This window comes from Antechinus flavipes, chromosome 2 (genome assembly GCF_016432865.1).
Source record: "Antechinus flavipes isolate AdamAnt ecotype Samford, QLD, Australia chromosome 2, AdamAnt_v2, whole genome shotgun sequence".
Classification (NCBI taxonomy): Eukaryota; Metazoa; Chordata; class Mammalia; order Dasyuromorphia; family Dasyuridae; genus Antechinus; species Antechinus flavipes.
In genome coordinates, this window is record NC_067399.1 from 511,887,726 (window position 1) to 511,903,755 (window position 16,030).

Below are 16,030 nucleotides of genomic sequence, written 5' to 3' on the forward strand. Positions count from 1 at the left end.
TTTTTCAAGATTAGATTTACTTTAGCATAACCCCATAGGAGTTTTAGGTAAGGGAATATTTTTGGAAGATACATGTATAGACAATGCACAGGAAAAAGGAGTGGAATTTCAATCTAAACTACTTGATCTACCCACTGAAATTCTGAAGTATTCAGATTTTGGTCAAATTAATGCTAAGAATCAAAATGACCTTTCACAAGCTTCCCTTGATGTTGAAAGCCTCCTAGAAATATTAGTAACTTTCTAACTCTTCACATGTCATTTAACTGCATTTTAGAATTCAGACATGGGTTAATATCAAGCTAATTGTACCATAGGATGCCGTTGGTATGAATCTGAATACTTTGCCTAGATGCTTTCTGGGGCTTGTATTTTTATATAGATTTTACCATTTTAAAAGTTTTCTTAAGACAGAAGCAGGGGCAGCTAGGTGGTGTAGTAGAGCGAGCACCAACCCTGAAGTCAGGAGGACCAGAGTTCAAATCTGGTCTTAGACACACTTTCTAGCTGTGTGACCCTGGGCTTGTCACTTAACCCCAATTGCCTCAATTAAAAAATCAAAATAGTTCAGCAATTCTTTTTATGTCAATATTTCTATCATAATTACTCCTATTTCCCCTCCACTTAGTCCCCAAGTTTTTAACTTGTCAAATCACAATTCTAGGTATCTGCCTCCCTGACAGTTTTTGATATCTTCTAAGATGTCACTTCATTTTCATGACCTATGGTAACAATTTCATATTTTAAAGTCTCCTACCATTCTTCATCCTTTTAAAATTACATTTCAGGCTTTGGCCATGGAATCATCTTTATATAATCTTGCGTTCCTAAAATGTAAACCACTTTTTTCGCTGTACTCCAGATATGATCGCTTTCCCTCAGTTTTCATCACTCCTCCATCAAAAATTACATCTTTGTTGGTTAGAATTAACTCTAGAATAAAGGTTAAAGACTATAGACTACATTGAATGGAATGACATTCCAGATGTCAAGATAGTAAAAGTGCTTCACCATGGTTGTGACTATGCCCGTTTTATAATTTTTATGTGGAAAGGTAACATCTTCCATCTGGTCACAACTGCACCATAATTTTACAATAGTATTTACTTTGATCTTTTTATCTTCATTGGGTTAATGGAACACGACCCAAATTTGCAGGAACAGGTTAGTACGACGATAAGGATAAAGGAAACAGTTTAAATTCCAGTTCCATCACTTCCTATACAAAATGTCTTCAATTACAACATAAACTTTAATAAGTCTTCCTTCGAAGTTCAGACTTTTCCTTATAGTGTCCTCTAGCTTAAAGCTTAATGTTCATTCAGCAGCTGAACATCAGGTACAGCAAAGGGACCAGATTTGCAACTTCCCAAACTTTGCCTTCCCTTTCCACTCATTCCACATCTCTGCTGGTTTTGAGGCTTTCTCCTCCCTTGACTTCTGCACTCCATATCCTTTTTCTCCAGATTCATTTGAATAGGGTTATGTTCAAAAAAGTGGTTTTCACAATTCCGATTGTACCTAGCCTAAAAAAGCCTAGAAAATTCTGTCATGTCTCGTATCAAGTGATGCTTCAAGATGTAGCTGTACATTTCACCCAAAGAGGGGAATTTATTTATCTGGAACCCCCTTCTGGAAGGTTCTCTTGAAGTGTGATGCTGGAGAATTATGGTCTTTATGGGAACTGCAGTTGCTATCTGGAAGCTGGAAGAGAGCAATAACCATGAATCAAAAGATCCATGTGTAGTGGAATTTTTAGCACTCATTTTGCAATTCTTTGGCTTTTTCACACCAAGCTCCAGATATTTGGAAAATATCTTTCAAGATTCTGTGGGCCTTCTGAGTCCATTTTAAAGAGAACAGGACTAACATCTCATTTTCCAGTTATACTAATTTTGAACTTCTTTGACATCCGCACCAGTTTATTCTTCCATTTCCCTCCACCAACCCTCAATCATTAGATTTTGAGCTCCTAGAAGGCAGATGATGTAATTACATCCTCAGTACAGTGCCAGGTAGATGGCAGATGTTTAATAAATGCTAATTGACCAAATTACATAGGTAACAGATTCAGCCTTGGGTTTGGAGTCTGGAAAACTAATCTTCCTGGGCTCCAGGCTTCAAGACAGTAGATGTGGCATTCTGGGCATCAATTAACCCTATTTGCTTCAGTTCATGTTCTGTAACATAAGCTGGAGAAAAAAATGGCAAACACCAATGTCTTTGCCAAGAAAACTCCACAGTAAATTCATGGAGAGTCAATTTGCTCATTTGCAAAATTAAGGCCCCTTTATATTTAATGTATTATCTTAGATTTGATGCTAACTTTGCTTTTCTGGAACAAAGTATACTTATGCCTACCTCCTCATTTCTTCCATTTTGACTCCCAATATCTTACCAAGCCTCTGTGACAAATCAGTGTCACCATGGAATGGCATTTTAAGTCACAAAGATAATTAGACCACCACAAAGTATTTGGAGTGTCTAAAAATGACAGTTGGTAATTCAGTATCACCTATGTAACTTTGAACAATTTAGTTAACTTCCCTAGACTTGTTCAATCATCTTAAGACCCATTTTAGCTTTCTATGATTCTTTAATCTGAAAGGGCAATCCATGGACACGTCTTCCCACAGCTGCAGGGGGTAGAAGGGCACTTGGCAAAATGCCTGAGTAAAGGACTAGAAGCAGAACAAGCAGGATAAAAGCTCCAATAAATTTGAGAGTACACTACTGCTAATAACATGATAGCTAATATATTACATATATATAAAAATAACCAATAACAATATCTTCTTGATATTGTCAATTATCTTTATATTTATGAATCAGCATTTTAGGTGGAAGATTGCAAAGTGATGAGCAAAAATGGTCAGAACTGCAACTTGTTTTATAAATAAAACTTCACATCAAGAAATTTCTATTTTCAGTTCCTAAGTCCTATCTTGACCAATTTTGAATAGATGACATGTGATGGTACCCCATTCCTTTTTTCTTCATTTCAAATGAGTTCACTTCATCATCATAAAGCAATTATGTGTATTTTTTATCTGATACAATCCTTTGATATTATAATATGGAATCACCAATGAAAAGACATATCTATATACTAGTCCTAAAACTACCCTTTAAACGACTACTTCTGACCTTGAGCATATGGGACACTGAAAAATTAAGAGCTACTCTAGGCTGTCATCTGTGAAACCAGATAATCAGACAAGATTGCTGCTCAATGTAGTTCCAGTTTAAAATTGACTTATCTTTGGTGCTTATGTCTAGATGCATGCTCATATATTCAATTAAAAGAGCAACAGAAAGAAAATAACCCAGTTACATAGTCCTTTAGTTAATGTGGATCCCTGCCTGCTCCACTGTATCACTTACAAATTTTTAGCGTTGTTCTTCAGTAATTTCACAATTGTGTCCAACTCTTCATGATCTCATATGGAGTTTTCTTAGCTATAAACATACTGAAGTGATTTGCCCAGGATCACACATCTAATTGTCTGAGGGCAAATTTGAACACATTCCTGACTCCCAGCCCAGCACTATCTTCTGTGCCACTTAACTGTCCCAAATGTTAATTAATCCTAACAAAACATTGTCTACTCCCTAGAGATATTATTTTCTACTTAAGGATACCTAAGGCAATCTGAAAATAAAGGTGAAAAAAAAAAAAAAAGCTCACAGTAAGAAATGAATGGAAGGGTAAAAAGGGTGAATTTTAGCTTTCAACTAGGAATTCTATAGAAAATGGTTACCAAAAACCCTGACACTCATAGTAAGTTTTACATCATATGGTTTTCTAGAATTGGTAGGCCTTTTTTATGAGCATTAAAATTAGAGATTAAAAATTCTTTTAAAATATCTATTATTGTTCTGTAAGAAATGACCAAGAGGATGATTTCAGAGAGGCCTGGACACAATTACATGAACTGATGCTAAGTGAAATGAGCAAAATCAGAATCATTGTACAAGGCAACAACAAAATTATACAATGATCCATTCTGATGGATGTGGCTTCTTTTCAACAATGAGATGATTCAAACCAGTTCCAATTGTTCAGTAATGAAAAGTCAGCTACACCCAGAGAGAGAACTATGGGAAATGAGTGTGGACCACAACATAGCATTTCCACTCTTTATATTATTGTTTGCTTGCATTTTTGTTTTACTTCTCAGGCTTTTTTTCTTCCTAGATCCGATTTTTCTTGTGCAGCAAGATAACTGTATAAACATATATATACATATATTGGATTTAACATATACTTTAACATATTTAACATGTATTGGACACCAGCAATCTAGGGGAGGGAGTGGGGGGAAAGAAGGAAAAGTTGGAACAGAAGGTTTTTGCAAGGGTCATTGTTGAAAAATTACCCATGCATATGTTTTGTAAATAAAAAGCAATGATAATAAAAAAAAATTTTTTTTAAATCTTTTTCTACAATGTTCTTTCTAGATTACACAACAGCAGTAGCTCTAAGATTTCTATAATTCATTCAGATGACACTCAGTTTATCTGAGGCAGTTTATATTGGCAAAACCCAAGGCCCGGATATTTCCATTTGTTTTGGGATCCCAAGTCAAGCATTTCTTTCAAGTCAATAAATATTCACAAAGTGCCTATTACAAAGGTATTTTCTTATCAATTTCCAATCACGTAGAGGGTTTAAGTAGTGGGAATACTCCTATCATCAAGGCATATTCCAGCAACAAGAAGAGGTTCAACTGAGTTAAAAGTATTTCCCTTTTAAAAATCAAACATCCTTTACAAAGATTAAACCTTTAACATGAATTACATGTTAATTAGACAATTTCCCTCTGTCAATTATAGCAAATAAAACTAAAAAGGAAATGGACTTTTTGAATGAGATGATTAAAACATGGGGCATTTCGAAGCAGTCAAATTGGGGGATTTTTTTTTTATTCAAACTCAGAAGATAGCAGGAAAGCATAGGGTACTTGCAAAGATAGGAGTCATCCAAAAATATTCAACTACTTTCCTTGTTTCCCTCTTACATTCATCCTATATGCAAAGAACAATCATATCCCATTTAAGATTGACTTTTAATTGAATCCCTTCATAATACCAATGAGCAAATAGGAAAGCATAGATTGATTTACCCAAAATCTTAATGACAAAAAGCCCAAATTGGGAGTGGGGACACAAAAAAATTACTAAATCAACCATTTACTAAGCAATGTGCCGGCTGAAATCAGTGAGCATTTTATGTATAATATTAAGCCAATCTATTTTGAGTTTTCCTTCACAAAATGATCCTGTCACCATTATTAGTAAATTGCAAGTATGAAAAAGACAAATGTACACGAAGATCAATATTCCTTGATTTAACAGGATCACCTACAAAGGAGAACATTGTAAATCAAGGACTTCTTTCTCCCTACCAATCAAGTGACACACCATTTTGTCCCTAGCTTTACTTTACTTTAGTCCTCTTAATCTCTTTTGCTGTATGGAGAAATTACTCTCTTCCTAAAGGAAATCAAGAGTAGACTTATAATCCTTAATAAACTTAATGATACCCCCCCCCCTTTCTCCTTTAGTATATATGATGATAATCTTATGCAAATTTCACTGTCCAATCTCAACCTTGTATCTTTTGGTTATTTACTGAGTGGTATTAAATTTACTGTAAAAATGAATTCTCAATATGCAATAAATAGTACACATTTGCAAAAAGATCCACATAACAAAAAATTCTAACGAGATGGTATATAAACTCTCTAAATTCCGTCAGCAAAGAACCCCCAACTCTGGGAAGAAGTTATCTACTCATTTGCAGCCTTCTGGGGGGAAAATAAATAAAGCAACAAATAACTGGCGTGTGCACCGGAGGGTATGAAGTGCTAAACCTTTAAGTAATAACGCCTAATAAAATTACAATAAGTTCAATAAACAATTATAAAACAGTGAAAAAATTTGTAATAAGAAAATCCAGGGGTTAGGGTCATGTTTTTCTTCTTCAAATTCCTGGTTTAATATTTTTTTATTTTGAGAAAAAAAAAGTTTCAAACATCAGGCTGTTGTTTCACATGAATAACCCACAATATCAACTTTAGAAAACAAAGTCTGTTTAAAAAAAAATATATAAGCACACACTAATTCCTCTTCTGAATGTACCTCTTTATGCATTTCTACTGACAACTGTCATTCACAAAAAAATAAAATAAAATAAAAACTGTTACATTTTTGTAGCCCCCCACATTATAATCCTAGGTAGGAGAAGACACTCAAAAGTTCTCCGGAACTGAATTAAATGAGATTGATTGCCTTTTCACTTTTGGAAGTAGCAATCAGTCTCAGGTTTGAATTGAATAGAGAACTGTGCTTACTCCCTGCATAACAAGAGATTCCTTTGGAGACAGCTGATAAAAACCATACATCCTTTTTATTGTTAAGTCATAAAGAGGTATCAAAATTAAAAGAGCAAAATTACAGGAGACTTAATATAACTACTAGGAGAATTGAAGGAAGTAGGAAAGGAACTAGGCGCAGGGCAGAATTAATGAACATGGGAAGGATAAAGTTGGGTACAACAGTGAACATGTGCTGGAAGATTCTAAGGGAAAGGATCTGGTGAAAAGTTTGATCAAAGACAAGCGCCTAGATAAAGAAATAATGGGACGAGAGTTCTAAAACCCCAACATGTGCTTAAGAGTCGTCCTCGCCATTGGCGCTGTCTCTGTCATCCTCTCCTTCTTCAGCTTCTTTTTCATCATCCTTGATCAACTCCAGCTACAAAACAGACAAAAAAGGACAGAGTTAGAAGCATTCCAGGTGTTCCTAGTACCCCCCCTTCCCCCGTATCTTTCTTTCCTTCCCCACAGTTTTCACCTGGTCATCCCCCCGATCTTCATTATCATCATCATCCAGTAGGTCCCCCTCCTCAGCAGAGTCATCTGCACCCCCCTCAGACTCCATCTTCACATTAGTCTCATCTTTCTTCAGGGAGCTGCTGCTCTGCTCCTCTTCTGACTTATCATTCTTCATCTCTACTGGGGATGAGAAGGACAAGTCTGTCTAGGGGGCAAGTAATGTCCACAGGATGTAGACAATCCCCAGATAATGATCATACAACTGCAGCACGAGTCTAAATCCTCCCACAAAAGTTCCCTTCCCAATTTCACAAAGTTTCATATCCCACTACTCCAGCATATACTTTCAACTACCTTTTGTGATGATAATAGTACCCAAAAACATCTGAGAGATAGAACACCATTTACCTGTTTGTTTGCTTTGTTCTTTCTCAATTTTTTCCAGGCTCTCCAATAAAGAATCCACTTTCTGTTTTATCTGGGTCAATTCCTTCTTAATTGTCTGAAGATCATCACCTTTCACTATAACCCCAAACAACAAACCATGAGGTTAGACTCAAAAAAGAAACTCAAAGTATTTATATAATATCATCCCCATAGGACTCTATAATTAGACACCAAATCATCATCAGTAGGCAAAGTCTGAGTTGGAATCAATTGAAATTTACATTAAGATAATGTGCTTTCTAATATCTAGCAACAGCACTTTCTCTCCTTATCAACCTCATTTTTATTTTATGGATTCTTGCTCCCCTTTTTTGTTCTCAAAAATACTATCACTTTCAGGACTTCAAAAGAATAAAAAAACCAAAAACACTTCTCTCAAAGCATTTAAAAATAAACACGATCATTTTTTCCCCTCTATACAAAATTTTTTAAAAATTAAACTGTGACCTCTCAGGGTGTAAGACTGTGGTAGGATTAGTTTTATTATTCTGTACTAGTATCTGTTTCAAAACATCCTGAGATGTAAAAACATCCTAATGTTGTAAAATAGATTAATGAATGAAGTAAGCACATGAAAGGAGTATCAAAATTACTTTTCTTGTCATCCGCTACAAACTGATTCTCCACCCCTTAAAATTTCTATTTCTAACAAAATTCAACATCCCAAGTAATTGAAATTAAGAAAGATATGGTTATCTGAAATTAAAACATACATTTGCCAGATTTAGATGAAGAGCCCCGCTGCCCACTCTTGGAATTAAAGCCACTTTTGCCTCTGCGGGAAGTGTTTCCTGACACACGTTGGCGTTTTGAGGGTACCACTGCACGAGCTATAGGAGGAGGAGGTGGTACACGTGCTGGATAGCTGTACATCCTGTAAGAAATAAATATGGTAAATTTCCATATTAATTTACTTTTTGTCTTCTCCATGGCTTTTCTGGGGCTTTCAGGAGACTTTTGTATTCTTCAAGCCCAGCAAAAATGAGTGAAAAAAAAAATTTCCATTTCTTATTTAATATAATACAATTCATAGACAAGGTACAAATCCAAATTAATTAGAACTTAAGTTTTCTAAAATCTTTTCATTACAGCAAATATTTATGCTAATTTCAGATATTTTAATTAAAATTTAATAAAATAAATCCTAAAGAGAAGGTATCAATGATTTCATCAGATAATGTAAAATACCCACTAAAATGGTCATTTAAATATGTGTATACTACACTATATACTAATTTGCATAAATGTAACATAACCTTTTCATTCAGAAGCAATTGCAGGTATTAACCAAATAGTAGTTATAAAGCCAGTTTGTGCAAAGTGGAAAGAGATTGGTCAACTAACCATCATTATCATATATCAACCACAGAGCATGTCAACTTCTATTAAGTTATTTACTATCATTTTTGAATGTCATCAGGCTTAAGGAATTTTAAACTAATTTTTAATTAACTAATTAATTAAGGCTGTGTTTATGGAGTGTTTTTACTTCAATGACCTAATACTCTGAGTTGTTGATGGAAGAAAATCTTAGTAAATGAACATTTTATAAATATCAGCTATCCTTCATTGCCAAAATGTACATCTTAAATTTTCTAAAGGGCAAAGAAAAGTACAGAAGTACCAGGGGCATCTAAGTGGCACAATGGTTAGAGCACCAGCCCTGAAGTCAGGAGGATGCGAGCTCAAATCTAGCCTCAAACACGTAACATTTCCTAGCTGTATGATCCTAGGCAAGTCACTTAAGCCTAATTGCCAGAGGAGGGGGAGGACGAAGAGGAAGAGGGGAAAATGAGGAAGAAAAGAAAAACAACAAGTACGTGTCAAAATGGTGACTTGCTGTTGCCCTTAAAACTTCTGATGAATTACGAAAAACACAGATGGGATCTTTTAAATTAATCATAAACAATTTATGGACCAGGAAGAATTGTTCAAAACTTGGTAATATTCTTAACTTCCTACTAGCCTGCTTTTCCCCTAAAATACCACAGAAGGCAAATATACCTCACAATAGGAATCAGAAAATTGGGGAGGGGAAAAGAGAAAAATAGAGGAGAAAGGGAAAGATAAAAAGTAGAGGAGGGAAGAGAGGATATTATGATTATGGAATCTTATGGAAAATTTGGCAAAAAAAATATGGCAAAAACAAATTTTGATTATTAAAAACATGGGAGTATTTTCAGAATCAAGTTAGTTGTCAGAGTAACCAAATAGACTATCTACAGGAAAGATCAAAATCAGTATCAAATTCAAAAGCATCAAGAAAACACTATAACACTACCACAACATAATCAATAAGCTACTGATAATAGTGAAATATAAAAGAAAAGTCATTGAGCTATTTCTTAAAAAGATTTATTGACATAAAACCAGAAACCAGTGGCCTATAAATCATCTCAGATGGAAAATTAACATAATTAACAAATTAAAAGATATTCTCAATTATGATTGTTTACAAATTTCCAAATTTCATGCTTTACTAAAAGCCTTTGACACAAAAACATGGCATTGGGGCCTTTTAAATATCATTTATCCTTTCATTAAAAGTACCTAAAGCCAAAAATTAGCATTATATATCATTTCCTCACTTATTAGATAGGAAAGTAAGTTTAAGAAAAAAAAAAAAAAAGAAATTAACCGCATAAAAGATAGTAAAGAAAAAAATAAACCAGTATCCATTTACTGGTTACATGATAGACTAATCAGTAAAGATAGTATTTGAGATAGTAGCTTCAAAAAAACTTTAATAACAGTCTGTTAAAGACTAGCAATAGAAAGCGAAATCCTACTTTACTAATTTCAAAATGGATAAAATATTTGAGAATATTTTACCAAAACCTAAAAAACTTGTCTTAAAAATTGCTTTTTATAGTTATGAGACATTACAGGAAAAGTGTTTTCCTGTTTATAACTTGTGAAAGAACAGTATGTTGTTTTTCAGTTTATAGTGTATTGTTGTTCAGTTTGTTTTCTCTGTGCCGGTTTTATCTACTGCTTTCCCTACTTCTCTAAATTTAAATAACTACTATTTCAGTGCTTACAATGCTTTTGCTATAGAGTAACCTTTCATTACATTTGTTAATCAGTTTGTTTTAATTATTCCCCAGTTGATGGGTACTTTGTTTCCAATTCTTTTATACAAAAAGTACTGTTTTGTTATGAAACTGATTGCTTTTGATTTTTTTGGGGGGGGAATGAATATATGTGCCAAGTAGTGGAATCTTGTGAGTTAAAGGATATGGAAATGGAAATTACACATTGATTTCTTTTGTCTTGATCTTTTCTCGTGCTTTTTTTCTATTATTTTTTTTAATCTTAATTTTTATTGCAATTGCCATTTTTTACTTCTCTATAGAGTATTTCTCATTTAATCCATACCAAGTAGCTCCAAAATTGATGTGGCTACATAGAATACACAGTAGCTATTTGGTGGTTGTTCTTTTTCCATATCAATGTATCTACTTCAAACTTTCTTTGGGTACATGTGTGCATGAACTTCCCCCATCCTCCCACTAAAAACCAGTATCATCTTTAGGGAATTGTCTGGCATGTACAATTCTGAATAAAAGAAAATTAACAAAAATTTCACATGCAAAAAAAATACTTCCTTGCAGATGGAACTTAGCCAGCCCAAGAATATGCTAAAAAAAGAAGGGAGCTTAAGTCACTTTTCAATAAGCCCAGAATTAGTGATCAATATATATTAGATAAGGAAATTACTGTAAAATCAAAATTACAGGCATAGTTTTTAACACCTATCAAATAATCTAACTAAAGGTGACATGATCTACAAAAAAAAAAAAAAAAAAAAAAAAAAAAAAAAAAAAAAACCAGGCAGCAAGATTGCAGACGATAGAGCAAAATGAATTCACATCTAGCCTCAAATACTCAACCCTTACTAGCTTTATGACCCAGGGGCAAGACACAGTCCTAATTGCCTCACACCAACCCCACCCCAACTGCTTCAATCAAAACAGCCATATATTTTCTATGAACTGATTAAAAAAAAAAAATCCCCGTACTACACCTGATTATACTGAAGAACTCATTCACTAAAGTATAAAAGTGATTAGCATTATGTCATACTGATGGCCCCAAGTGCCAGACCATCACACTGATATCATATTAATTATAAAAACATAAGGACATTTGAAATGTCACCATTATAATAAGGTTTTCGTAAATACAAGAACCAAAGTAGATAAAAGTAAATTTCAAGCAACCAAAAAAAGGCTTCTGTAGAAACTTGATTTAAGAAGCCACTTTAATATTAGTTTGTGAAGTTTCTTGCTTTATTTCTTTTTAAACAGATAAAAGAGGAATTAGAACAGAGCTTGTAAATATCTTTTAAATTAAAAAGGAAAAAGGTCCAAAGAATAGACAAAGATCAGAATGATTTACAACTCAATTCATATCCAATCAAGTGCCAACCCTTATTCCTTCTACCACCTGTACTCTTTAAGAATGTCCTTTTTTCCTCCATTCACATAACTACCAGCTCAGGCCTTTTATCTTTCATAAGAAACAACATTTCATAATGTTCATAAGAGAACATTAAAAGTCTCCTAATTGGTATTTCTACAAAAATAGTTTTTTCCTAAAGCTTCAAGTATGATCATGATCACAGCCCATAATTCATACCTCACATAAAACTTATCAATTCAGTAATTCTCTATTAACCTCCAGGATCAATAACTTGTTGGTACTTAAAGCTCTTCACAAAACAGGAATCCTTTTAATTTTCTAGTCTTTTTATAATCTTCTCCAATCAATTCAACAATCCTGATACAGTGGATGACTTGCTACTTTTCATATGACAATACCTTCCATTTTCATGTCATGACATTATATGGCTCTTCCTAACCAGTATGGTTAGAAACACACAGCTGAAGCACTACCTTTCATATGAGAGTCCTCTCTGAGACTTACATGGACTGATGCTAAGTGAAGTGAGCAGAACCAGGAGATCAATATACATAGCAAAAGCAAGATTACAGAATGATCAGTTCTGATGAATGTGACTTCTCAACATTGAGATGATCCAGGGCAGTTCCAATGATCTTGTGATGAAGAGAGCTATCTACACTCAGAGAGGACTGTGGGAACTGAGTGTAAATCACAACATAGCATTTTCATTTCTTTTGTTGTTGATTCATTGAATTTTATTTTCTTTTTCATTTTTTCCCTTTTTGATCTGATTTTTCTTGTGCAGCATGATAAATGTAGAAATGTGTTTAAACATATTTAACCTATTATAAGATTGCTGTCTTGGGGAAGGTAAGGGAGATTTTTTTCCCCCTTTTTTTAAAAAGCAATATATCATTTTCCTAAATACATGCAAACATAGTTTTCACATTCATCTTTTGCAAAGCCTTGTGTTACAGATCTCAAGATCTGTAACTGCAAGAACCCAAAGGTAATAGAAAGACCCATAGTTAATTTTTAAAAGGCTGTAACATTTCACTTAGTGAAAATCTTTAGCAAAAATATAATCCTATGATTGAGAAGAGATAAGGCTATTTCCTACCATTTATTCAAAAGGGTTTCTAGAATTTTTATCTTTAGTAATTAGGTTGTTTCCTTTTCTTTTTTATAAACTTTTCTACCCTTTCCAAAAGTGTCAAATTTTATTCTTTCTGATCCATATATTTCTTCAAATGGAAAACATTAACTGTTCTATCTTTCTTAAGCAATGGGGAACAAAAAGGGCTTCTGAAATCATGAAGATGTGGATTCAAATTCTGTCTGACATAATGGCTGTGACTTTACCAAAGTCAACCTCTGGGCATAACCCTCCCCCCCCCCCACTGAAATCACAAAATATTACAAGATCCTGAGCTACACTGATTGAAAAGAGCTCATTCCACTAATAAAATCATAGCTCTAGTTATTTTCTAGATTCTGATGTCAAAATACCATCTATTTTCTCAATTACAATGACTTAATGTACATTGTTATAAAACGGACTAATAACTCTTGGATTTGTAACAAGTTAGTATCACTTCCATAACATTAAATAGTCATGTGATTCAATAGATTACATAGTGTGATTTATAAGAATATCACATTTAGGCTTTGAAAATTGGGATTTAATACCTGATAATACCCCACTTAACTCCCTAATTCTCTCGTTCTACTTCTTCATCAAGAAAAGGAAGTGTCAATTGATACACAAGTTATATATTAATATACTATACTACTATATATATATGTAGTATATACTATTATATATTATGTTAATATACCCAATACTAATAGGAACTTTTATTAATTTCAGGATGGTATGGAAAATTTTCATTGGTCCAAAAATCAAAATAGGGTTAAAAAAAAATTAAGTTTACATGGCAAACTAACAATACAAATATAAGTCCTACTATGAATAAGGTTAGTTACTTGTATGATTCACAGATTCACAATTTTCAGTTAAAATAATAATAAAATTGAGCTATAAGAGTGCATAGTGCTTTATATCCTCAAGTAACTGTGTGTGATGCTCTTATTTTAGAAAAAAGAAAACTGAAGTTGATAAGATTAAGCAGACTGCCAAGAGGATCAAAAAGTAATAATTTTCTTTAATTTACACTTACCCATCCAAGAACTCACCACACACACACATCAAAAGAGAAACATCATCCATTTTTCATGGATAGGGGAAGAATAAATAACCAGAGGATAGAGGCAATTTTTAAAAATGAGGAGATGATTTCAATTACATGAAAATGCAAAGCTTTTGCTTAGTCAAAACTTACACATTTTGTTAAGAAGGGAACTGACCAATTAGGAAAAAACCTTATACCAAATATCTATGATAAGAACTTGATGTCTAAGACAAAATGAACAACGAATAGGACTGTAAAATCAAAAGCCATTGTTGTTCAGTCATGTCCAACTCTTCATGATCCTATTTGTTGTTTTCTTGACAAGCATACTGGAATGTTTTGCCATTTTCTTCTCCAATTCACTTATAATTAAATAATTATTTGAAGTAGTAATTTTTTTTTTTAACTGAAGCATTTGGAGTCAAGTGATTTGTCCAGGGTCATACATCCAGGAAGTGTTAAATGATTGAGTCCAGATTTCAGGGCTGGTGCTCTATCCACTGCACCATCTAGCTACCACTTAAAGTAATTATTTCATTTAACCAGATCTTACAATTTCAAAACCAAAAATGAAATAGCATGCTTGTGGATAGCAAAGAATTGGAAGCATTATAGATACCCACTACTTTGTGGATAATATCTAAATAAAACATACATAAATGTAGTATAAGAAATGACAAACATGATGAAATCAGAAGCATAAAATGATGTAAAGTACAACTAATAAGAGCCTCTACATACACCCCCCTACACAAATTTAATGCTGCAAAGAACAAGCATAGCTTGATAAATTTATAAGAAGATACTCCCCCAAACTCACCCTTTTAAAGGTGCACAAACATTACAAACTGAATATTAATCAGTTATGCCAATTCCCATTTTCTCTCTTGTTCTTTTTTCCTTTAAAAAATCCTATTTATTAGGGCTGCTAGGTGGCTCAGTCAATCACTTAACACTTCGTGGCTGTATGACCCTGGGCAAGTCACTTAACTACCAACTGCGTCAGGGGGAAAAAAAACCACTTTGTTATATGACACAGTTCTCTGGGAGAAACAAGGAAGATACTAGGGAAACACATCGGGGTGGAAAAAAAAAAATCAGAAAAAAACTTTTAAAATGCCTTGTGTCAGAATAAGTCCCTGAAACTGTATAATAATAATCTAATATCAAGTCACCCCAAGAAGAAATTCAAATCATGTTGGAATAGTCTCTGAAACAGTGTATATAAAGTATCAAGTCAGTCCAAGAAGAAATTCAAATACCTTGGAGTTTAGCTGAAAAGAAAATTTAAAGATGATATCATAGTGAAAGAGCACTTCCATATCCTTCAAGATTTTCCTGAACTAATTTTTATTTAAGAGTACTGCATATATGAGAGAAATCCAGTACAAAAATGATTACTGATCCCTAAAGATACCACTAATTAAGTATTACTTTTAACTTCACAGCTGAGAAAATAGAAATTCAAAGGGGTTAAATTCCCAAAGTCAAAAAGATTTTATTAGAAAGTATTGTTCTAAATTCTCTTCTAAGTCTCCCTGACTTAGAGGTTCAATATTTTGGTAGGATCCCTTCTGGTCCTACTTTTGCAAAGATATTATACAAAATGGGAATTGGCTTTTAAATGTTTTGAGTACATTAATGATTATTTCAATCCCCCTTACCCCTCCCCCCAATTTAAGTACTTTAAATAATCTGTTTCTGGTTCTATTAATGTAGGAACTTTTTTTTTTTTAAACAAATAATCTATCATTGTCAGTTTTACTGGCACAGGATTGGGAAAATAATTTCTAACATTCTTCCTTCATTTGTTGTGAATGCTCCTTTTCCAGTTTTGATAGTAACTACAACATTTTTTTAAAGACCATTTAAAAGAAAAAGACCTCTGATCAGTGAAACATTCCACCAATTCCAGAAACAATATTGAACAACTCATCACTCATCTGATAAGAGAAATCAAGGACTAAATGAAGATATACATTTTTGGAAATAGCTAATGTGGAAATCTGTATTGTTACTTGTATGTAAAATTGTCACGTTCCCAACTCAATGCCCAATTTTTAAAGGTCATCTTAAACATTAATAGGATGAAAGAAGTAAGAATATAGCAACTATTTTTAAAATGAGGAATACTGAAGAAACTGT

The 16,030-nt window shown here is 33.4% G+C and overlaps 1 protein-coding gene across 7 annotated transcripts in view; it reads right to left on the minus strand.

Moving 5' to 3' along the window:
* Window positions 1-6,393: 6,393 nt before the first annotated feature.
* HNRNPC (heterogeneous nuclear ribonucleoprotein C) overlaps window positions 6,394-16,030 on the minus strand; it is a 42,586-nt gene continuing 32,949 nt past the window's right edge. For 5 of the 7 annotated variants that reach the window (XM_051980404.1, XM_051980401.1, XM_051980402.1 and 2 more), the window contains 4 exons: window positions 8,000-8,160; window positions 7,248-7,361; window positions 6,859-7,019; window positions 6,394-6,759 (listed from right to left, as the gene is read on the minus strand). In XM_051980404.1, coding sequence (XP_051836364.1) covers window positions 6,676-6,759; window positions 6,859-7,019; window positions 7,248-7,361; window positions 8,000-8,160 — 520 coding nt within the window. In that variant the 3' untranslated portion in view covers window positions 6,394-6,675. The remainder of the gene's footprint in view (window positions 6,760-6,858; window positions 7,020-7,247; window positions 7,362-7,999; window positions 8,161-16,030) is intronic. The other 2 variants (XM_051980407.1, XM_051980405.1) reach the window with 1 other exon arrangement.